At 50.5% G+C, this 23315-nt stretch overlaps 3 protein-coding genes across 5 annotated transcripts in view; 2 read left to right on the forward strand and 1 right to left on the reverse strand.

Moving 5' to 3' along the window:
• MEIOB (meiosis specific with OB-fold) overlaps nucleotides 1-2994 on the forward strand; it is a 36900-nt gene extending 33906 nt beyond the window's left edge. For both annotated transcript variants that reach the window (XR_012380489.1, XR_012380491.1), the window contains one exon: nucleotides 2797-2994. The gene's annotated coding sequence lies outside the window, so the exon portion shown is untranslated. The remainder of the gene's footprint in view (nucleotides 1-2796) is intronic.
• A 764-nt stretch (nucleotides 2995-3758) lies between these two features.
• FAHD1 (fumarylacetoacetate hydrolase domain containing 1) lies at nucleotides 3759-5842 on the reverse strand. The gene has a single exon (XM_025877247.2). The coding sequence runs from the start codon at nucleotides 5525-5527 to the stop codon at nucleotides 4862-4864; it is 666 nt and encodes a 221-aa protein (XP_025733032.1). The 5' UTR covers nucleotides 5528-5842; the 3' UTR covers nucleotides 3759-4861.
• A 134-nt stretch (nucleotides 5843-5976) lies between these two features.
• Nucleotides 5977-23037, forward strand: HAGH (hydroxyacylglutathione hydrolase). 2 transcript variants are annotated; one of them, XM_025877110.2, is made up of 10 exons: nucleotides 5977-6116; nucleotides 6348-6486; nucleotides 8714-8889; nucleotides 9347-9411; nucleotides 13570-13687; nucleotides 14553-14661; nucleotides 16539-16642; nucleotides 16895-16996; nucleotides 22179-22258; nucleotides 22736-23037. In XM_025877110.2, exons 3-10 carry the CDS (start codon nucleotides 8785-8787, stop codon nucleotides 22833-22835), a joined length of 783 nt encoding a protein of 260 aa, XP_025732895.1. In that variant the 5' UTR covers nucleotides 5977-6116; nucleotides 6348-6486; nucleotides 8714-8784; the 3' UTR covers nucleotides 22836-23037. The 2 variants fall into 2 exon arrangements, with proteins under 2 accessions (XP_025732895.1, XP_025732898.1); XM_025877113.2 differs by lacking the exon at nucleotides 6348-6486 and having other exon boundaries at nucleotides 5983-6116.
• Nucleotides 23038-23315: the final 278 nt, after the last annotated feature.

A 23315-nucleotide genomic window follows, 5' to 3' on the forward strand; every position in this document is an offset into this window, starting at 1 on the left:
CTGAGATTAAGAGTTTTGTGCTCGTGGTGCCTCGGTGGCTCCGTTGGTTGAGCATCCAACTCTTGGTTTTGGCTCAGGTCATGATCTCAGGATCTTGAGATCAAGCCCAGAGTTGGGCTCAGCGCTCAGCACAGAGTCTGCTTGAGATTCTCTCTCTCTCTCTCTCTCTCTCCCTCTCTCTGCCCCTCCCCCCCCCACTCTCTCTCTCAAATAAATAAGTCTTTTAAAAAAAAAAAGTCGTGTGCTCTACCAACTGGGCCAGCCAGGCACCCCTATAGTTGAATTATACTTACTTTACTCTTTCCCTTTAAAATACATGAAGGTTTTTATATTTGAATTAATCATATTGAAAAGGAATATAAAATTTACCCGAAACCAAAGATACTACACCAACATTAATACCACAGATGTGTCCAATAGTCTCATTAAAACAATAACTAAGTATAAAAATATGAAAAGATTAATCAATGAAATGCAAATTAAAATGACCTTAGCCATAGGGAAGCCTGGGTGGCTCATTTGGTTTAAGCGTCTGATTCTTGGTTTTGGCTCAAGTCCTGATCTCAAGGTTGTGATCTCAGGTTCTGAGACTGAGCCTCATCTGGCTCCTGGCTCAGCAGGGAGTCTGCTTGAAGTTCTCTCCCCCCCCTTGCTGCCGCCATGCTCTCTCTCTTTCTCTCTAAAAATAAATAAATCTTGTAAAAAAATGATCACTGCCATGATACCCAGCATTAGCTAGGGTGTGCATAAAAAGGTATTCTTAAACACTCGTGTCAAGTACAAATTCGTGTTATTTTCCCATGGCAATTTGGCAAATACATAATTTAAAGTGCAAACCATCTAACTGATTTCACATCTACGCCTTTCCCTAGGGAAATAAACATATGCTCCCCATGGAGGATGTTCCTCACATCACTGTTTCTAATAGCAAAACATTTGAAACCCAGCAGCCCGTAGGGGAATGTTGGGCCTCACCCAGACCCCCTGGACCCTCAGGCACACACCTATCCCTTATCTTCTCTGAGAGGTGGAGAATTACCTGGGGGAAGTTATGGGAGGTGTGGGGAGCAGATTCCGACAGTGACTTCCCCTTGAGACGGTCAGTGGACTGAAGTTCATCTCTAGCTCTGAGACCAGCATGTTCTTTTTTAGTTTGCTCTCTGCCCTTTCTGCTTCCTCTGTACTTTTCTCCTAAGAGTGCTCCTTCAGTAAACCATATGAACAAGAACCCCACCTTAGCTTGGCCTCTGGGGTACTCAATCTAAGACACGGCATTAAAAGGGATTATGAAAACCTATATTCGCTGACCTGGAAGGATATTCACACTATATTAAGCAGATGTAAAATACTCACTTTTCATAAAATCTCAATGAAAAAGTGCAGAAGGGCGTGCCTGGGTGGCTCAGTCGTTAAGCGTCTGCCTTCGGCTCAGGTCATAATCCCAGGGTCCTGGGATCGAGCCCCACATCGGGCTCCCTGCTCGGCAGGAAGCCTGCTTCTCCCTCTCCCGCTCCCCCTGCTTGTGTTCCCTCTCTCGCTGTGTCTCTCTCTGTCAAATAAATAAAATCTTAAAAAAAAATGTGCAGAAGAACACATGAGAAGCCATACATTCCACATGAACTAATATACTATGGAATTTTTTTCTTAAGTGTGGTAATGGCATTGTATCTATACATATAGAAGATCCTTATTCTTAGGAGATGCATACCGGAAGGGTAGAGTGTTTCTGCAACTCATTTCCAGTTTTCCAGCCTGAGTTGTTCAGGCACACATATATGTGGAGAGAGACGGAGTATGGAGAGATGCAGAGAGAACAAACATAACCAATATTAACAATTACTGAAGGGTGTGTAGAGTTCACTGTATTAGTCTTTCAACTTTTTGATAGGTTTAAATTTATTGAAAAAGTTGGGGGAAAATGTGCCTCCTGGGTGCTAGGACTACTGTGATTTTAGCAAGATCAGGAATTCTGGGAATTGGTGTCTCTGTTTTTTATTCCTGAAGCCAAGGACTTTGTGTGCTACAACTGCAATTCTGTTGTCAGCTGTTTGTGACAAAGCTCGTGCCACCACAGTGGTGAACATTGACCTCTCTGTGTGCTGGTTTGTGCTGCCCAAGGGGGCTGCTGTGAACCTGCTCCTGCCTCACACCTTTTGGGTTGCTTTGAAGTCTGTCAGCTTGGTGGGCTTGTCTCAGCTGAACCTCATGTCTGCTGGTGAGACTAAAACACGTTCAATATGAGCACACCCTTGAATCAGCTCTTCTGCCTACGGGAACCTAGCCCAATGAAGTAACCACAAATGTGCTCATTCTACTAGCAAATGATTAGAAACCATTTCAATTGCCAACAATGGAGGACTGATTTCAGAATCTTTTTTTTTTTTTTTTTTAAGATTTTACTTATTTACTTGAGAGAGAGAGAGAGCATGAGAGGGGAGAGGGTCAGAGGGAGAAGTAGACTCCCTGCTGAGCCGGTAGCCCAATGTGGGACTTGATCCTGGGACTCCAGGATCATGACCTGAGCTGAATGCAGTCGCTTAACCAACTGAGCCACCCAGGCGCCCCGATTTCAGAATCTTACACAGTCACTAAAAACAGTGCTGCAGAAATGTGCTGCCCGACATAGAGAGTCACAACACACTGTGAGGAGAGCAGGTTAGGAAACTGAGTTATGGGCAAATCTTATTTTAAGAATTGCAATCACATCCACAGATTTGGAAGGTACACTAAATGCTTCACTTTGGCTGTCTCTGGGTGAATGGAATTTTGGGTGTTTTTGCTTATTCTTATTTTAAGTTTATTTATTTGACGGAGACAGCGAGAGAGGGAACACAAGCAGGAGGAGTTGGAGAGGGAGAAGCAGGCTTCCCGCTGAGCAGGGAGCCTGATGCGGGGCTTGATCCCAGGACCCTGGGATCATGACCTGAGCCGAAGGCAGACGCTTAACGACTGAGCCACCCAGGCACCCCTGCTTATTCTTATTCTTGAACTCATCTGTAATAAACACATATTGCTTAAGCAATTAAAATAAGAAACTTGATTAGAAGATAAAACAAGATAGTATGACATTTAATAAACAAGTCTAATCCTGGCACTTCTTCACAATAAATTATAAATTAAATGTGGGGGTTGCCTAATACTTACATGTTTGAATCTTCTTATATATCTACCTGCAAGATGCAGCCTGCATTGTGGTCAAGACTTCATGTTTTGGTCCTAGGAAAGCTAGGTTATAACTTCGTTCTGTCCCTCAACTGAGTGACCATAAAGCTAGGCTGGCTAGCCCCTAAATCTACATCTTCATGTTTAACAGGGATGGTAGTAACACCAATCTTACAGCTTTGTTGAGGGTTAAATAATACATGGAAAGCTCTTGACGCAGTGCCTAGCAGTACTAAGGGCTCAGTAAACGTGAACTATTATTAAATTAGGTGTCCTCAGCTTTCGGAGAGGGGCCTATAGATGTCTTCTGTTTCCATATCCAGCAGGAGCCCCTGCCTAAGCTTAAAGGGCACCACCGGGCACTGTGCATCTTGCCTAGACTTTTTGTCCACAGAGAGCAGGTAGGAAAAAAAGTAGCTCTCCCGGGCTATTCAGCTCCCTCACCTCTGGTTGGAGGTAGAGGTGCTGATTAACTCTGTTAATAGAGCACAGTGCTCTAGAGGCCAAAGGTCAGTGACCAAAGTCTGAGACCCCTTAATGAGCAAGTGTGCCTCCTAGCCACTAATGGAGCGATAAAAGTAAACTTTTGGGCCAAATAAAAGATAGCATTTTTATTTATTTATTTATTTTTAGATTTTATTTATTTGACAGAGAGAGACACAGCGAGAGAGGGAACAAAAGCAGGGGGACAGGGAGAAGCAGGCTTCCCATGGAGCAGTCAGCCCGATGCGGGGCTCGATCCCAGGACCCTGGCATCATGACCTGAGCCGAAGGCAGACGCTTAACGACTGAGCCACCGAGGCGCCCCAAAAGATAGCATTTTTATTTGGAAAACAATTGTTTCAAAATTATCTCCCAAACTCAGAATCTACAGGCCATGGTACAAATGAGTGAAGTTGCCATTAATCGTTCACTATTTATTAAATACAATTTTAAATTAACTATGTGGAGAAATGTTTATCCACATTTCCATGATAAGAAGCACTTGGGAGTGCTGGAGATTAATTCTGCTAACTAATACAGTGGGCCTGGTACAGGCCAGTAATGTCGAAATTTTTATTTTTACAAATACCTCCAGATAATTATCATGATCAAGGAAATTTAGGAAACATGATTTTCAAATTCCTTTGCATATTTTAAGTTTTGAATTACTGATCTCAGAATGCCCAATGAGAAGTCTTTTTTTAAACTTTAAAACTTTTATTTATTTGAGAGAGAGAAGGGACGAGCAGAAGGAGAGCCAGAGGGAGAAGTACACTCCCTGATGAGCATGGAGCTTGACCCGGGGCTTGATTCCAGGACCCCCAGATTGTGACCTGAGGCAAAGGCAGATGCTTAATGGACTGAGCCACCTAGGCGCCCCCCAATGAAAAGTCTTATCCAGTCCAGTTTTAGGAAAGGAAAGGAAGTCTTCTGAACATTTGGTTTGATAAATTCTCCGCTTTGGAAGCATCACAAAAACTTAATTTGGTTGTTTCCTAAAAGACACTCAATCTTCTTTCCATTTCTGGCCCAGGTTTTCTAGATCACATTTTCCTTGAAGGGTCTATCTTCCTTAAGTCATAACAATCAAATTAAATAATATTTAAGAATTAGTTTCTTATCGCAAAACAAAACAATCAGTCTATTAAAGGACTGTCACATTTAACAACCTTTGTTTGCTTCTGTCCAGCTCCCTTCTCTCCTGAAACTTAGGAAGTCAATACTCTGGCTTTTCCACCTTAAATCTCATACTGACGACCCCGTGTATGCCAGCCTGGATCTCATCGTTTTCTTTAACGGGTCCGACTCCCTTCGGCGTCCCGGTCAAGATAATATCTCCTTCTTCCAAGGTCATTATCTTAGAAATGTAGCTGATAATGTAGGGGATGGAAAAGATCATGGAGGATGTCTCACCCTCCTGCCTGAGTTCGCCGTTGACCTTGAGCCAGAGCTTCAGGTTGTGAGGGTCCGGGATTTTCTCTTTGGGCACGAACGCGCTGACCGGGCAGGAGGCCGTGAAGCTCTTGGCCAGCGTCCAGGGCAACCCCTTCTTCTTGCAGTCGTCCTGCACGTCTCTGGCGGTCATGTCCAGACACAGGGCATAGCCGGCCACATAGTCCATGGCCGCGGCCTCCGGGACGGCGCGGCTGCGCCTGCCCATCACTACGCCCAGCTCGAGCTCGTGGTGCACGTTGCGGCTGTAGGCCGGCATGAGGATGGCCGAGCCCTCGGGGACGTAGGCTGTGGACGGCTTCAGGAACAGCACCGGCTCGCTCAGCACCGCGCTCTGCATCTCCATGACGTGGTCCGCGTAGTTCCTACCCACGCACACGATGTTCTTCCCCCACTCCCAGAAGCGGGACAGCGGCCTGGGGGCGGCCATGTCCCGGCCGGGCGCCCCTGGAGGTCACGTGACTCCGCCGGGACCCGGTCACCTGATGCCTACGGCGCCCCGGAGAGAACCAACTACCTCGCAGCGCTGTCCCGTCCGCGACGGCCCGTTCCGCTCTGCGCTCTACCAGGTGCTCGGCAGTCGCGGCGCCTCAACACCTGGGAGCCGCTGTCCAGTAGCTGCCCTGGGACACTGGCCTGGTGCCTGGAGAGAGGCTGAGGCCCTGACGCTGCTCTCGGGCCGCCGCCGCCGCCGCCGGTAACTCGCGGCTCCGGGCCCGCACTCAGGTACGCAGCAGCCCGCCGGGAGCGGGCACGGGTTTGGACGCGGTTGCTGATTGGCCGGGGTCTGGGGCGGGGGGCTCGAGACCTCCGCTGATTGGCTGGGGGCGGGGCGGCGGGCGCCGATTGGCCGCGGCGCGCCGCAGGCGTGTGCGGGCCCCCGCCCCGCCCCTCGCGCTGCCGTCCCGCTGCAGGCTCAGCCGCCGCCCCGCCGACCCGGGTCATGGTGCTGGGCTGCGGGCTGCTCGGCCGCCGGAGCTTCGCCGCGCTGGGAGCCGCCTGAGCCCGCCGCGGCCTGGGTAGGTGGGCCGGCGCCGGCCGGGGCGCCGAGGGGCGCGCCTGACAGGGCCCGGGGGCGCAGGGCCTGGCCCGCGGAGGGGGACGCGCCGGCGTCGTGACCCGGTAGCGGCAGTTGGGCCGCGCCCCCGCGAGGGGTCCGGCGATGCCGGGCGGGTGGCCGGCTCCGGGCGCTGGGGGCGGCCGGGAGTGGCCGGGCCGTCGCGGGCTGACGCTGTTTTCTGTCGACACAGGCTTGTAACCCTCGCCGGCGTTCAGGCGCGCCGGTTGGGGTCGAGAAAAGGCCCCGCGGCACTTGAGTCAGACTTTGCGGGGGCTGAAGACAGAGTGGGGTCACTGGTCAGCTGGGGGTTGCTGGCGGATTTGTGCCGGGTAAGGAGACGTGGGCCCCAGGAGCCCCGCGCCCCCGCCCGCAGCCCTTCCGGGGGTCCCCTCCCCGCCCGGGCGGACCCCTCGTGTGTGCGCCCCGGGGCGGCACAGCCGGGCCTAGCGCCCCGGGGACTGCCTTCCCATCTCTTCCTGCGAGCTTCAGCTGACAAGAAAAACCCGGGGTACACGATTCTAAAGTGCAGACAAAGGGTAGGAAGCCGGGCCAGTACTCGGGTTCCAACAAGACTGGGTCCTGGGGGCTGCGGGGCCCTGGCCCTCCCTCTAAAAGGAGAGGCGTTGGGCACGCAGGCTTCCCAGGGCCTGCGCTTCCAGCTGTCAGATTTCCTTTCCCACTGGGAGTTACCTCTTGCTTTGTTGGAATATTTTGACCTTGATTTTGAAATCTTTCTTTATTTCCTGATATCTGGCTGATGTGGCAATAGGGGCAGTAGGTTAACCCGAGTCTTTGGGAGATGGTTAGCGGTTTGAGAAATGACCACATAGGAGGCAAAGCCGTCCTTGGCCATTTTAGATCTCACTGAGAGCACTCAAAGTTCTGGAGCGGGTAAGGTGTTGCCATTACTAAGGAAAGAGCCTGTCCTTTTTCCCATTTGGGGACACTCCTCAGAGTATCAGGGCTAAGACTTCTTGCTTCCGGAGTCAGGCAGAGAGTGTCAGTGGAACTGTAGGGAATTGGCAAGATTGTGGCCACCTCGCTCAGAAGGGAGCCCAGTGCCAGCCATTGGATGCCGTGCAGAAGGACAGGCCCAGCTCAAGAGAAGCGGAACAAAACATGTCTCAGGACTTGGCCTGGACTACAGGCTGCACTTCTGTGCCCTCTGCTTATACAAAAGGTCACAGTTGCAAACCAGTGAGCTGGAAGCATTTCTCAGGCGTATAAGTTTTGAAATAGGAATAAGGCTTCTGGTGGTGCCTGCAGAAATAACTAAGTTCCCCAGATTTTCTGGGAGAACCCTTATAGTACCTAGAGGAGCCTGAGCACAGGATGTAATCATGTTTCCTTCACCTGGGCGGTGTTCCTCTCCCAGACTCGAAGCAGAGTCCTGTTTCAGTCCTGCTTTCCTCCCTCCCCAGCCCCGAGTACGCATACTCTGCTCTGTAGTCCTTCCTGGGCTCGGGTAGTGCTGGGGCCTAGGGAAGGTGGAATATCACAGAAACCTGATCATACAGAGATGTTGTTTTGCTGTGCATGAGGAGAAGGGCCTGGAAAATGCCCAGCTGGTTGTCCAGGGAAAGGGGAATTGGATATCTCTGTGTACTCATTAAAGCTGCAGTTCAGACAGTTTCCCTGGCTGTGGCAGATAAGGTTGAATTCAGCTTTAGGTGGCCCCTGGAGATGTGGTCTGTCAGTCAGTGGGTCCTGCCTGCTTTCTGGATCCCTTTTGGAAGAGGCCCCCATTCCAGCACCTCCCCCAGTATTTTATGGCGGTCTTCTGTCACCTTTTGTGGTGTTCATCTCTTTCACATTAAGACTTAAAGTATTGTTGGGGCCTCTCTGAGTTTTTAGATTGAATAGGAGTTTCATTGTTGAAAATAGTTTGGCACCTGACTCCTTGGTGGAGGATGCTTTTGGCTTTTGCTCACTCTTGACATACCTTGGCAGGGTCCTTTGGTTCAACTGGATGGCGATTCTTTGTCTTGCACACTTGAATCTGGAACAAGTGGCCACCTGTCCCATGTCTCAGGCCCTGGTGTGTTTTGTGCATGATCCAAATTTCGAGTTCCTGCCTATGAAAGTGAATATTGTTTTCCTCTCTGGTTGGAGGCCTAGGAAGGGTCAGAGGCCCTCGCCCTCTGGGTTCCTCTCTTTGTGGTCTTTCTGATTCGGGTGTGAACACCGCAGGACTGGCACTGGTCACTTCTGACACTGGTTTGAATCACAGGCACAAACCAGCATTTTTCTGTCCTCTGAGAGCTCTCGAAAAAGAAAATGAGGATCATAGTGTGAAAGAAGTGATTTACGTCAATATGCATGTGAAGAATTTTCTGTGTTTTTCTTATGAATGTGGTAAAATGAGGATATTTTCTTCTTTACTGAAGGAACTCAGAAAATCGGACACGGCAAGCTTCACACTTTGCTGCTCGCCGAGTCACTTTCCCGGGATGTTGTGTCCCCAGGACGCAGGGCCTCCCGGGTTGAGGGTTTGCCTTTAAGTCTCAGCCTGGGGCGGCCTCCCTTGGACACTGACCGAAGCTGCTTTTTCTTCAGGCCCAGCCCTGCTGGGAGTCCTTCTCCATCACACAGACTTAAGGAAGAGCTTGACTGTGGAACAGGGCACCATGAAGGTTGAGTTACTGCCCGCACTGACCGACAACTACATGTACCTGATCATCGATGATGAGACCAAGGAGGCCGCTGTCGTGGACCCGGTGCAGCCCCAGAAGGTGGGAGGAAGGGCCCCAGCACCACCTGGTCCCCTGCCAGGGCTAATAGCTGCAGTGTCCTTGTAGCTTGGCCGAAGCTGCACAGAAATTCACTCATTTGGTTTTTGAAAAACAACTGGTGGCCTGCCACTCTGCCTTCGGGCAGAAGGCCAGTGAGGGGTGGAGGCTGCCAACGGCTTGGGCGGGGAGAGCAATGGGCTTCTGTCTGTAAGGTCCCGGGACGCCAGGAAGCCATGAGGGGCGATGACCTTGGCTGGAGGGGCTTGGAGAGGTCGTGGCTGGTCCTGAGTTGCCAGTTGGGTTGAGAAAGACTTGGAGTGGGGGCGAGTCAGCAGGGTCATGACAGGGCACGGCCCCTCCTGGCCAGTCCTGGGTTCTGCTGGGCACCCCTGCAGCTCGGCCGGCCAGTGCCAGGAGTGTGACCATGGCCCCCATCTTGCCTCACGTTTGGTTGCAGGTTGTAGAAACGGTGAAAAAGCATGGTGTGAAACTGACCACGGTGCTCACCACTCACCACCACTGGTAAGCCCTCACCAGCCAGCTGCTTGGGCCTGTCGGCTCCGGGCCATGTGCACCCCCGTGTGCACCCCGGGCTGGCGTCCATGGGGGTTGGACACTTGCGGGCTCCCTGGGCCCTCCTACGGGTGGAGGCCTGCAAGATTGGGGTGCTGGAAGCCCTTGTCCCCACCCAGCCGAGTTCTCTGTGCCTCTGAGGGTCGGCCCCAGTGGGATTCTAAGAAGACGTGTGGGCTCTAGGCCCCGTATTGCTGCCCTGCGCCCTTGGCCCTGGCCCTGGGCTCCATGGGGCGGACCTCCAGCAGCTGATCCTGGGCTCGTGTGATGGGAGACTGTCTTTGATATCAGGGAAGAAACTATTCTAGACCTTAGTGTTTTTAAAAATCAAGCAGCTCTGTCTGGAGAGGTTGTGGTTCTCGAAATTGAAGGTAAGGGATGAAAGAAGCACCCAAGTGTTTAGGTTTTAGGGCTAGAATTGCTTGTCCAAGACCCTCCTGTGGGGTTTTTGAAATTCTGAGGCTTTTCACAGCTTGAAAAAAATACTTGTTTGGCTCTGAATTGTCTTTTCCACGTAAGTGCCCGAGGGTAGCCAGTGACTCTCACTGCACTTCACCTGTGAGGTACAGCGTCTCTGCGGGAGTGTCCTGAGGACGTGGGTTGGCCAGAGTTTGCTCAACGGTGGCCACTTCTTGGTTGACGTCACTAAGGCACCCAGAGTCTTTGGGGTTTAGCCCTGGGGGCATCAGCTGTTAATTCCTCAATGCAGAGGGGTTGGCCGGTAGCCTTCGGCTTGGCTGCTGTGCCGCTGGGCTTTTCTGGGAAAAAGCCAGATTGCCTCCCCGCGAGTCTCAGGGTTGGCTTCTCGCTCCCTTGCTAAGCAACCGCTGGGTCAGTTTTCTCAAGTTGTGATGCTCTGGGGTTTTTCATATGCTTATGCTACAATACAAAACCCCAGATTCCGCCCCATACCGAGCCCCAGGGCGCCGGTGCCTCCCTCCCTGCAGTAGAGGAGACGGTGAGGCGGTGGTTGCGCAGGTCAGCGGAACGTGTGGAGGCGTGCGGATCCGTTGGCTCTGCCCTGGGTGTAGCAGACGGCGGGGCGGGGCCGGGCGGCCCCTGCTATCTGTGAGCCCTGCTGGGTCTGGGCCCCACGAAGGGCTCCGTGGATGACTGTGTAGTGAGGGGCAGGAGCCCTTGCCTTGTCCTGGGAAGGCTGAGCTTGGTGCAGTGCCCCGGCTGGGCTTAGGCTGTGCACATGCACCGGGTGCGTTATGGGCTGGTCTGGCCCCTGATCGCCCTCGGGCATTGGCGATCGATTTATGTATGTATGTTTATTTGTTTAAAGATCGAAGTGTTTTTATTTTTCTTTATTTTTAAATTTTAAAGAAGTTTTTATTTTAATTCCAGTTAACATATGGTGTAATATTGGTTGCCGGTGTACAACACAGTGAGTCGGCAGTTTTGTCTGTTACTCCGCGCTCATCACAAGCGCGCTCCTTAGTCCCCATCGCCTATGGAACCCTTCCCCCCCACCGCCTCCCCTCTGGTAACCATCCGTCTCTTCTCAGGAGTCGCTTCTTGGTTTGTCTCTCTTCTTTTCCCTTTGTTCGTTTCGTTTCTTAAATTCCACATATCAGTGAAATCATGTGGCGTTTATCTTTCTCTGACATTTCACTTAGCATTATACTCTAGCTCCTTCTGTGTTATTGCAAATGGCAAGATTTCATTTTTATAGTTGAATAATATTCTGTTTGTGTGTGTGTGTGTGTACACACACACATATATACCACATCTTTGTCTGTCAACTGATGGACGCTTGGACTGTTTCCATAATTTGTCTCTTCTAGATAATGCTATAAACATCGGGGTGCATGTTTCCCTTTGAACAAGTGCTCTTGCATTCTTTGGGTAAAGACCCAGTACTGCAATTACTGAATCATAGGGTAGTTCTATTTTTGACTTCTTGAGGAACCTCCATACTGTTGTCCAGAGTGGCTGCACCAGTTTGCATTCCCACCAACAGTGCAGGAGGGTTCCTTTTTCGCCACATCCTCATCAACACCTGTTGTTTCTTGTGTTGATTGATGTTAGCCATTCTGACAGGTGTGAGGTGGTATCTCATTGAGGTTTTGATTTGTGTTTCCCTGATGCCGAGTGATGTCCAGCATTTTTCATGTGTCTGTTGGCCATTTGGATGTCTTCTTTGGAAAAATGTCTGTTCATGCCTTCTGCTGATTTTTTAAATTGGATTATTCATTTTTTTGGGTGTTGGGTTATATAAGCTTTTTATATATTTTGGATATTAACCCTTTATCAGGTATGTCATTTACAAGTATCTTCTCCCATTCTGTAGCCTGCCTTTTAGTTTTGTTGACTGTATCCTTTGCTGTGCAGAAGCCTTTTATCTTGATGAAGTCCCAATAGTTCATTTTTGCTTTTGTTTCCCTACCCCTGGCAACGTGTCTAGTAAGAAGGTGCTGTAGCCGAGGTCAAAGAGGTTTCTGCCTGTGTTCTCCTCTAAGATTTTTATGGTTTCAGGTCTCACATTTAGGTCTTTCATCCATTTTGAATTTATTTTTGTGTATGGTGTAAGAAAGTGGTTCAGTTTCATTCTTTTCATGTGGCTGTCCAGTTTTCCCAATACCATTTGTTGAAGAGATGGTCTTTTTCCCATTGGACATTCTTTCCTGCTTTGTCGAAGATTAGTTGACCATAGAGTTGAAGGTCCATGTCTGGGCTCTCTGTTCTCTTCCATTGATCTGTGTGTCTGTTTTTGTTCCAGTACCATGCTGTCTTGGTGATCACAGCTTTGTAATATAGATTGAAATCCAGAATTGTGATGCCACCAGCTTTGCTTCTGTTTTTCAGGATGGTTTTGGCTATACGGTGTCCATAGAAATTTTAGGATTCGGGCGCCTGGGTGGCTCAGTTGGTTAAGTGACTGCCTTTGGCTCAGGTCATGATTCTGGAGTCCCGGGATGGAGTCCTGCATCGGGCTCCCTGCTCAGCAGGGAGTCTGCTTCTCCCTCTGACCCTCCCCCCATCTCATGTGCTTTCTCTCTCATTCTCTCTCTCTCAAATAAATAAATAAAATCTAAAAAAAAAAAGAAAAAAATTTTAGGATTCTTGGTTGTAGCTCTGAAAAATGGGGGTGGTATTTTGATAGGCGATGCATTAAATGTGTAGATTGCTTTGAGTAGTATAGACATTTTCACGATGTTTGTTCTTCAAGTCTGTGAGCGTGGAATGTCTTTGTTTCTGTCCTCTTCAATTTCTTTTGTAAGTATTCCATAGTTTTCAGAGTACAGTTCTTTCACCTCTTTGGTTAGGTTTATTCCTAGGTATCTTATATTTTTGGTGCAGTTGTAAACGGGATCATTTTCTTAATTTCCCTTTCTGCTGCTTCATTAGCATATAGAAATGCAGCAGATTTCTATGCATTGGTTTTGTATCCTGCAATGTTACTGAATTTGTGTATCAGTTCTAGCGGGTTTTTGGTGGTCTTTTGGGTGGGGCATTGCCATTTTATTTATCATTATTAATTTATTTTTAGGGAGGGAGAGAGCAGGGAGGGCAGAGAGAGAGAGAGAATCTTAAGCAGGTTCCACCATTCTCACGACCCTGAGATCATGACCTGAGCCGAAATCAAGAGTTGGACGCTTAACTAACTGAGCCCCCCAGGTGCCCTGGGCATTGCCTTTTTAGAAGACAGGGCAGTGGGTCCTGAACTGGGCCACCTGTGAGAGTCATGAGGCCGGGGGCGCTTTAAAACTCCTGCTCTGCAGGCTGCCCCCAGGCCAACTGTGTCAGGATGTGGGGCAGGGAGTCAGGACTTGGTGCTCCTTACAGATCCTCAGGTGACTCTTATGTGCTCAAAGCTTGGGAGCCGGGCCTTAGGGTTTATCTAGGTATTTGGGATTTGGTTTGTTTGCTTCAGAAGCTTCCGCAGCCACAGGGCAGGGGCACAGAAATGCCTCACTTGGGAATGGCATGTCTCAGAATGTTCTTTTCAGTGGAGCCAAATGATAAAGAAGCCAGTTTCCTGTGTTGGGAGATGCGTTTCTACCGAGAAGGCAACCAGGAAAGGAGACTTGTGGTAGGGGTTTAAGAGCAAGCAGGCCCAGGCCCATCAGCAGGAGCCCAGGTCTCCTTTCCGACTTCCAGGGACCACGCTGGCGGGAACGAGAAGCTGGTCAAGCTGGAGCCTGGGCTGAAGGTGTGCGGGGGTGACGACCGGATCGGGGCCCTGACTCACAAGGTCACGCACCTGTCCACACTGCAGGTGAGCAGTGAACCAATGGAAGGCACTCCAGCGGGCAGGGGTGCGGTGGGGACACTTGCGCCCCCGCCCGGCATTGCCTCCCTGAGCCAGGGACCCAGCGGGTGGAGGGCGGCCCGGACGGTGTGCTCTGTGGGGAGCATCCCAGGCGCATCCAAATGCGGAGGGCGCCTGGCCATGGGGAGAAGCGGTCAGGCCCGGTTTTGAGACAGTCGGGAAAACTGGAACACGGACAGTGATGGAGCAGATTCTCCCGTCACTGTTCATCTCTTGGACGCAGTGACCCTGTGAGGTTAAGCGAGAGGGGGTCCCCAGGGGCTTCCACGGGCCGCCCCCGGGGGGCGGTTTGCGCATGCGTGCAGGTCCTAGTGCGCATGTGCAGAGTGCACACGGCAAACGGGGGCAGGCGGGGGTGCTGTTCGTAATCGGTGACCCTTGGGAAGGGCACACCCGATGCTCATCTTGAGTTCAGTCTTTTTGTAGTTTTGAACATTTTTGAGGTTGGGGGATGTGCAGTGGGAGACAGGAAGGAAAACCAAACAGAAGGCCGAGCACCCAAGAAGGAAAACTCTTTTCTAAGAAGCAAGACACCTGGTTCAGATTTGGCCTGATTTTGAGGTCTCTTCCTTTGGTTTTGCACGCCAGCCAGCACCAGGTTCCAGGGCGGGCCTTGCTTCTGGGGGCCCCTCGAGGACTGAGTCCCACGGTCACCAGCAAGATGCATGTCCTGCTCAGTGGAGCAGCGGTGACCGAAGTCCTCTCGCCCCTGCCGGGAGCACCCCCATGGGGCAGTGGCGGGTGCGGGGGGAGGTCCGGTGGGGTGCCCCCAGCGTGTGGAGAGCACGTGCCAGCACCAGCTTTGTTTAAGGTGGGGTCTCTCAATGTCAAGTGCCTGTCGACACCGTGCCACACTTCTGGACACATCTGCTACTTTGTGAGCAAGCCCAGCAGCTCTGAGCCTCCTGCCGTGTTCACAGGTGAGAGGGTTCAGGTGTGTGCCCCCGGGGCGAGCGATACTCTGCAAAGACCCGCTTGACTTAGGGATGTCTCTGAGCCCTCGGGGTGGGAAGGGGAGCATCTGCAGCCAGGCCTGCTGCATGGGGCCCTCAGGTAGAGCCCACGAAGGGCCCCAGCCTCAGGCTGTGTGAGGAGCACTGTCAGGATAGGCCTTTCCAGCAGTCGCGGGCTTCTCCCTTTGCCGGCTGGGAGCGGCGAGACCAGAATGGCTGGGTGTATCCGCTGCAGCACACAGCAGGCCTGTTGGCTGTGCCCAGGTCCCTCTGCCTCCTGACCTTTCTCAGCCAGTATCGAGTCTTGCAGAAATTTAAGTCTCAGTCATGATGTCACTGCAGCGGGGGCCAGTTGGGAAATGCGATGGGGCTCCTGGAGCAGCTCCACAGTGGGACCAGTGTGTGTGGGGCTTGGTCACCAGCAAATGGGGCTGTGGGCTCCTAGTTCCCGCAGAGGTGCTAACAGGAGGGGGGGCTCTGCCGCCTCGTGAATCCCACAGCAGCCCTACACCGAAGCGTGTTTTAAAGACTATAGTCATTTTCAGTGTCCCCAGTGCAGTAGCAGCAGGTGCAGGCCCTGAGCCGACTCCGAGTTCGCACCGTGGGACCCCGGGCTCTCTCTGCCTCGGCCCCTGGTGTGTGGGGCAGGGGAGCCGGCCCCCAGCGCCACCTGCGGAACAGCGGGTGTGGAGGTCCCGAGTGGCCATGGGCAGCTGGTTGTCGTGCCTGCATCCCTGTCGCTGCTGCACGGGGGAAACTCCCAGATGTCAGCCTGCCCATCTGCGGGGGAGGCGGGTCCCTGGGGACTGCGCAGACGAGAAAAGCCGTGTCCCCGCTTTGGAAGGTGGGGCTGCCCGAGCCTAGGCGCTACGCAGTGTGCCTGTCCTCTGTGGACAGCGACTGGGGCACAGTGTAGGGACAAGTTGTGTAGCATCCTTGGTGTTGAGGCTCCAGCATCTGCCGCCTGAACACTGAGGACTGAACGTGTGGGAACCAGGGTGTCCGGCGAGGCCCCGGTGGCAGGTGTGGGAATAGGGGCTGCTCCCCTGCAGGGAGGGCCCGACCTCGAAGTCTCCTGCACCTGTGTGTGCCCCAGCCTCCTCTGGGGTCTCGTGGACTTCTCGCTGGTTCCCGGACTTGACCTACCTGGAGGGGTCGTTCAGGGGCACAGCCCCAATCCCACCCGCACTAGGCTGTCCTGTTGTCTCCTGGGGGGCCCTGACTCCTGTCTGGGGTGGCTCGATGGTCCCTGGGCTGTGGCTTAGGCTCCCTGGAAAGAGGTCTGGTCAATGCTGATGGAGGAGGACTCCCCACCGCTGCGGCCTGGAGGACAAATGTGTCCGAGCTCCTGCTGGCCGTGGAGCCCTTCCCAAGGAAGAGACCGGGCAGAGAAGCAGCAGCGGATGGCTGGGTGTCAGGAGGAGGGGACGCCCCTCTGAAGGGCTGAGGCAGGAAAGGGTCTGTGAGGTGGCAGGCCTGTGTGTTGAGGACCCAGGTGGTGGCTGGTGAGCTCAGGGCGGGGGGGGGTCCTACAGGCTGGCGCTGGCCACAGAGGCTAAGAGGAGACCGAGGGAGGTGGGCCTGGGAGGGCTGCTGGGCCAGTAGGGACAAGGGCTGGTTTGGCGGGCCTGGCGCTAGGGCTGACAAGATGCAGTGAAGGGAGGAGTGCGGTGACACTAAGGTGTGGGTTTGAGCAGCTGTTTGGGGGCTGGTGGTGCCAGTTAGACTTGAGGGGGAGAGGTTGGGGGTGGGAGCTGAGAGCTGGGGTTTAGGGTTAGGGTTTCTTGGTTTGTCTCTGTCCTGCTGGCGGCCCCCCACTGCTCCCTGGCTTTCCCGTTTCTCAGGTGACACCTTGTTTGTGGCTGGCTGTGGGAAGTTCTATGAAGGGACAGCGGATGAGATGCACAAAGCCTTGCTTGAGATCCTGGGCCGGCTCCCTCCAGACACGGTAGGTGGCAGCCCGCGAGTGGGGCCCTCACCTTCCTCCCAGGCTGAGGAGAGCAGGGGCGTGGGGGCGCTTCATCTGGAAGTGAGGCTTTTCTGTTAATGTATTTTTATTGTTGTTTAACACGCACGCAAGAAGTGTCTGTGTCGTGCTTGTCGCTAACGGGACCCAGCCCAGAGCCCCGTGAGCCCGTCTCTGAGGGGTCTGAGGGCAGATTGCGGAGATTCCGAGCTCACAGTCTGGTGTTCTCCTCAGAGAGTGTACTGTGGCCACGAGTATACCATCAACAACCTCAAGTTCGCACGGCATGTAGAGCCCAACAATGCTGCCATTCAGGAGAAGCTGGCCTGGGCCAAGGTGAGCGGGGCGCGTTGTGGGGTGCGTCTGCAGGGCAGTGACCATGACGGGGCTCCCCAGGAGCCACTCTTGGGGCACTGTCTCCAGTGTGGGCACGAGGTGCTCCTCCCGGCCCGCCTCGAACTAGTGAGGAAGCCCCAGCTGTCTTGTTGAGGTCCTTGTCCACCCAGGGGGTCTGGGCTGGGCCTGGGATCCCGCACTTCTAGCAGGTGCCCAGGGGAGGCTGGAGCTGCGGGTCCCTGACCTGTTCTCCATGTGCTGGGTCACGCGGTAGGCAGGACCGTGAGTTAGCAGCTCAGCCTCTGTGTCTGGGGCCAGCAGCGGGAGTCGCCCCAGAGGCTGCTTGTCTGAAAGGCATTTATTTCTGTGATGACTCCGGGGCTCGGAGGTTTGGTTGCAGTGTTGGCTTCTTGTCCCAGACACATCCTCGGTGCTGCTGCAGGTGGCTGGGCTAAGGGACGTGCTCCTGGATGTGGGGGTCTGTCTTCCTGCCCCTCTCAGTCCCCAAGAGAGGGCGTCAGGAAGACATACACCCGGGAGTCCTCTTGTGCAGGGTCTTCTGCTCTGTTCAGTGACGACTTTTGTTTTTTAATAAATCTCCTGTTTTTTCCTAGCATCTTTATCAATTTGGGGCATGGCTTACAGAATCATACTTAGAATACACCACCCGTGTCAGTTGACAGACATTACTCCTTTTTTGCGGTGCACGTGGAGGATTTTTCATGACAGCACAGGAACCCCTCTGTACATTTGCTATATTGTTTTGTGGCCGCTGCTTCATTTAAGAATGGGCCTTAGTGCCCCATCTGTAGCAATCTATGCACACGGAACTGATTCTTCTCAGAGTTACCTGCTTTTAAAAAACTCCTCTTTATTGAGGATCATTTTCATTCAATCAGACGTACCTGTTTTGAGTGAGCAGTACACAGTTTGATGAATTCTGACAGCATGTGCCCGTGTGACCCCAGGGCGTCCCCTGCCGCTCCGCACCCATCCCCCCCAACTACGGATGCACTGTGACGTAGGCCACACTGTTCTGCAGTCTCCCGCAAACAGAGCCCTAGAACACGAGTCGCATCTGGCTCTTTGGCTTAGCATAACCGTTGAGTTTCCTTCATGCTCTTTATTTCTGAGCAGCGTCTGGTGTGAATGTGCCGCGATGTCTGCAGACGGCCAGGCTCGTGGGTGGCCCCCAGCTGTTTGCCGTCGTGGTAGTGGTTGCGACCCTCTGTGTGCACATCTTGGTCTGGACGCGGGTTTTCACTGCTCACGGGTGCCGACCCTGGGGGTAGGTACGGTTCGTGTAGGTTTCACTTGTAAGAAGCTACCAGACAGCCTTCTCTCTAGGAACGCTCCACGCGCAGTGTTGACGTTTTAAATGTGAGCTGTCCTGCGAGGTGCGCTGGTGTCTCCTTGTGGTTTTAAAATTTCCATTTCTCTGATGGCTAATGAAACGGAGCGTCTTTCATGGGCTCACTGGCCTCTTACAGGTCTTCTTTTACAAAGTATATGTTCAAATCTTCTGTCCATTTAAAAAATGGTGTTGTCTTAGTTGCAGGAATTCCTTATATATTCTGGAAACAAGTTTTTGTCAGAAATGTATCTCAAATATTTTCTCTCACTTTTTATGGCTTGCCTTTTTTTTTTTTTCCTTAACAGTGTCTTTTCAAGAATATAAGTTTATATTTTTGGTGAAGATCAGTTTATTAATATTTTCTTCTACACTTTGTGTCCTAAGAAATCTTTGCACACCCCTTGTCACAAAGACTGCTGTGTTTTCTCCTGAAAGTTTATGGTCTTAGCTCTTATGTGTATACAGATTTAATGTAGGTTCGTGATCCTTCTCAAATTGTGTATGGTCTAAGGTAAGGGTAGAAGGGCCTTTTTTTTTTTTTTTTGCATATTCACATCCAGCTGTTCAACACCATTTGTTGGAAACACTGTTTTTTCCTCGTTGGAGTACCCTGGCATCTTTGCTAAATAAAACGGACAGAGTAGGCATGAGACACTTCTGGACGCTCCCCTCTGTGCCACTGATCTATAGGACTTCTCCACCGGTAGCACACAGTCTTGATTACTGTAGCTGGTGGTAAGTCTAGGAGTCAGGTTGTATATATCCCCTAACTGTAGACTTTCTTAAAATTGGTTTTGGCTCTTCTAAGTGCTTTGCATTTCCATATAAATTTTAGGATTATCTTGTTAATTTTTACCAAAAAGCTTTGGATTGGGACTGTGTTGTAACAAAAGATTTGGAGAGAACTGAGGTCCTAACAATCTTGAGTCTTTCCATGAATATGCTATAGCTTTCCATTTATTGAGGTCATTAGTTTTTCTCAGTAATATTTTATAATTATCATTGTTACAGAAATTGTATATATTGTTAAATGTATTCCTAAGAACTTCATGTTTTTGGATTTTATTGGAGATGATTATTTGCTGAAGTCTTTAGAAATACAAGTGATTTTTGCATTTTGATCTTATAACCTTGTGACCTTGCTGAGCTCCCTCATTCTAGCATCTTTTCCAAAGATTCCTTAGCACACAATCACATCATCAACAAATAGACGGTTTTATTCTTTCTTTTGCAGTCTATATGCCTTTTTTTTTAACTTGTTTTGCCCCATTGCATTGGCTAAGATCTCCAGGACAATGTTCACAAGAAGTGGTGAGAGTGGGCATCTTTGCCTTGTTCCCAATCTTAGGGGGAAAGCATTTAGCCTTTAACCATTAGGTATGATATTAGCTGTGGATTTTTTGTAAATCTTCTTTCTTAGGTTGGAGTTCACTTATATTCCTGGTTTTCTGAGAGTTTTTATCATCAGCGGGTGTTGAATTTTGTGAATTGTTTTTTTTCTTCATCTGTTACGTAACGATGTGTTTTTCCTCCTTTACTCAATATGGTGGAGTACATCAGTTGGTTCCAAATGTTAAACCAACCTTGCTTTCTAGACAAACCTTAGTCATGCTCTATTACGTTGCTGTAGTCTCTTTGTGTTCATAAGAGATACTGGTCTCCAGTTTTATTTTCTTATAATGTCTTTGGTCTTACTATCAGGGTGATGCTGGCCTCATAAAATGAATGGAAAGTGTTTACTCCTCTTTTCCAAGAGTTTTTCTGTGCTGTTTTTTATTCCTTTAATGTTAGAAATCACCAATGAAGTCACCTGGATGTTGAATGTTTTTTTGTGGAAAAATCTTGTTACGAATTAATGTCTTTATGTAGAGCTGTTAGATTTGTACATCTTCTTGAGTCAATTTTGTTAGCAACTTGTGTCTTTCAAGGAATTTGCCCGTTTTATCAAGGTTTCAAATTTATTGACATAATTTTCATAGTGTTTTTAAATATCAACTTTGCTGTGGTTTAGTTCACATGTAATGAACCACATTAAAGTGAATGACTGAGTGGATTTTGACATACACCCCCCCCCATGAAAGGACTGCCCTTACAATTAAGGTACAGAACATTCCCATCATGCCTCATTCTCTCTGCAGTGGCTCCAACCATTGAGGTGTTGTGCCACTCAACCTTAGTTTGCATTTTTTAGAATTTCACAGAAATGGAGAATACATTATGTACTCTTGTATCTTATTTTCACTCAGCAGTATGATTTTGAGATTCATTCATGTTGCTGCATGTATCAGTATAATGAATAGTGTTCCATTGGTTGGACCACATTTGTTTATCCATTCACTCATAGACATTTGTTTCCAGTTATTGGCTGCTGTGAACATTTGTGCACAAGTCTTTGTGTGGCATGCCTTTTAATTTCTCATGAGTAAACACCTAGGAATGAAATGGCTGGGTAGTGTCAGGTACATGTTTGACTTGTGAAGAAACTGCCAGTTGTTTTCCTAAGTGTCTGTGTTATTTTACATTCCTACCAGCAAAGTGTAGATTTTCAGTTGTCCTACATCCTCACCAATACTTGGCATTGTCATTCTTTTTGATTTTAGTCATTTTAATGGGTACATAGTGGAGTTAAATTGTGGTTTTAATTTGTATTTCCCTAGCGTCTATTAATGTTGAGCATCTTTTTATGTGCTCATTGGCCATTTTGTGAAGTGTTTGTTCACATCTTTTGGCCATTTAAAAAATTGGATTGTCTTATTTTTGAGAAGAGGATTTTTTTTTTTTTTTGGGTAAGTTGTCATTTTCTCCCATTCTGTGGCTTCCCTTTTATTTTTCAACAATGTTTTTTGAAGAGTAAGCATTTTTAATTTTGATAAAGTCCAGCATGTTAATTTTTTTATGGTTCATACTTCTTGTCTCTTAAGAAATACTTTTCCCAAGGTCAAAATTTTTTCTTTGCTTCCTCTTTTAAGTTTTATAATTTAGCTTTTATTTTTTAAAAATATTTTTAATTCTTCCTTTTTTTTTTTTTTTTGAAGATTTTATCCATCTATTTGAGAGAGAGAGAGATAGTGACAGAGAGCATGAGCGGGGAGGAAAGGGAGAAGCGGGCTCCTCGCCGAGCAGGGAGCCCAACACGGGGCTCAATCCCAGGACCCCGAGATCACGACCCAAGCCGAAGTCAGAGGCCCAGCCAACTGAGCCACCCAGGCGCCCCTAGCTTTTACTTCTAGAGCAGTATGATCCCCACCCCCATCTGTTGGACATGTAGCGATATCACCTTTTTCTGACGTTGGCGATTTGTGTTCCTTCATCATTCTTAACAATTTTGTTGATCTTTTCAAAGAACAATTTTTGCCTTAATTTTCCTTGTTTTTCCATTTGCCAATGTGCCTGCCAAAGGGCTCTTCTGGGTCTTTCTCCCCAGGAGCCCAGGAAGGGGAGGCCCTGCCCAAACCCCCTGTGATGGGAGCTGCCCGCCTTCCAAGGGGGTGGCCATCCCGGGGCAGGGCCCGGGGCGCTTGGGGGTTTTCTTCTTTTCTGTGTTGTCTCTGTTTTTGCTGGTTATTCTCTTCTGTAAAACACAAACTTCCTATTAATGAAAAGAAAGTTTGGTATTCCGTCCACCTCCAAGACAGCAAGGGGAGGAGGGACAGGTTGGTGGTGGCAGCTGGGACACTTGGGTCTCCAGGGCAGGAAGGAGCTTGTGCTCACACTGACCCAACTCTGTTCACTTTGCCTTCTGAGTTGGACGATGTTTGAAAATTAGAAGGTACTTAGAAATGTTATCTTTAGAAGTTTCTGTATCAAAGTGATCTCTGTCCTCTGCAGGAGAAGTACAGTATTGGGGAGCCCACGGTGCCATCCACCATCGCGGAGGAGTTCACCTACAACCCGTTCATGAGAGTGAGGTGAGGGGGCGCTCCAGGGATGTCTGCACCTCTGCCTCACCCAGCCCAACAGTTCCACTCCCCAGCACCCCTGCAGACCCCAAATGCTGGAGGCTGCCCTGAACTCTTTATCGAGCACTGCATAGCCTAGGATGCAGGTACCTCTTCTCAGAATGGGGGGATGCGTTCCTTGTGCCCTGGCAAGGGTTTGGGGTCCTTTCTGACCCTGGAGGGTCTCAGGGAGCTGCCACATGGGCCCTGACTGATGCCAGTGGGGAGTTGGTGTTCCCACTCTCTGGGTTGCTGGCAGGATGGCTTGGCCAGCATGTCTTCCACGGTTAGGAACACGCAAGCTGGCCACTGGCTGTAGCATTTCATTTTTAAGAATGTCCCAACTTCTGCTGGCTCTTTTTGTTCCTGGCGCCCTGGTAGGGGCAGTGGGCCGGGTGAGCATGGTGTGCAGCCTGCAGCCTGCAGCCTGGTGTTTGGCTTCCACAGGGAGAAGACCGTGCAGCAGCATGCTGGCGAGACGGACCCCGTGACCACCATGAGGGCCATCCGCAAAGAGAAGGACCATTTCAAGGTGCCCCGGGACTGAGGCGGCTATGGGGCCTGGGCTGCCCGTGGCCGCCACCTCTCTCAAGCACATTTGGGTATTCAGATGTTTTAGATAAATTTCTTGCCAGGAGTGCAGGAAATCCAGTCTTGGTTTAATTTTAAATTAATCTCAGAGCCCTTTGCCCATGTTATCAGATGTTCTAATGCATATTTGTAAGAGAAGCTGAAAGTGTATTCCTGGATGCTCAGCTTGCAGATTGTGTGTTCTCTCCGGCCTCTGGTGTGGGTGGGAGGACCCAGTGGGGGCGGACGAGGCTCTGGGCTCAGGGCGCGGCCAGACCAAGGGCACAATGGGGGCAGGAAGGGCTGTCCCCAACCAGCTCGTTTTTGCGTCTGGAGGTCTTCCTCTATTCTGGATGTTGTCCCTTTGGCTTTGATCTGTGGGGGAGAACGGTGCTGAGTGCTGTCTCGGCAGCTGCTGGCTGCTCCGTTAGGACTTCTCCAGCTGAGATTGTGTTTT

Source organism: Callorhinus ursinus, unplaced genomic scaffold (genome assembly GCF_003265705.2).
Source record: "Callorhinus ursinus isolate GAN/ISIS: 27379988/994484 unplaced genomic scaffold, GSC_fseal_2.0 scaffold13, whole genome shotgun sequence".
NCBI lineage: Eukaryota > Metazoa > Chordata > Mammalia > Carnivora > Otariidae > Callorhinus > Callorhinus ursinus.

Bases quoted from the DNA above. Each gene is read 5' to 3' on its own strand.
- FAHD1 (XM_025877247.2), bottom strand. From the start codon at position 5,527: ATGGCCGCCCCCAGGCCGCTGTCCCGCTTCTGGGAGTGGGGGAAGAAC.
- HAGH (XM_025877110.2), top strand. From the start codon at position 8,785: ATGAAGGTTGAGTTACTGCCCGCACTGACCGACAACTACATGTACCTG. The intron at 16,997-22,178 runs GTGAGCGGGGCG...TGTCCTCTGCAG, and splicing joins AGAAGCTGGCCTGGGCCAAG to GAGAAGTACAGTATTGGGGA. The intron at 22,259-22,735 runs GTGAGGGGGCGC...TGGCTTCCACAG, and splicing joins AACCCGTTCATGAGAGTGAG to GGAGAAGACCGTGCAGCAGC.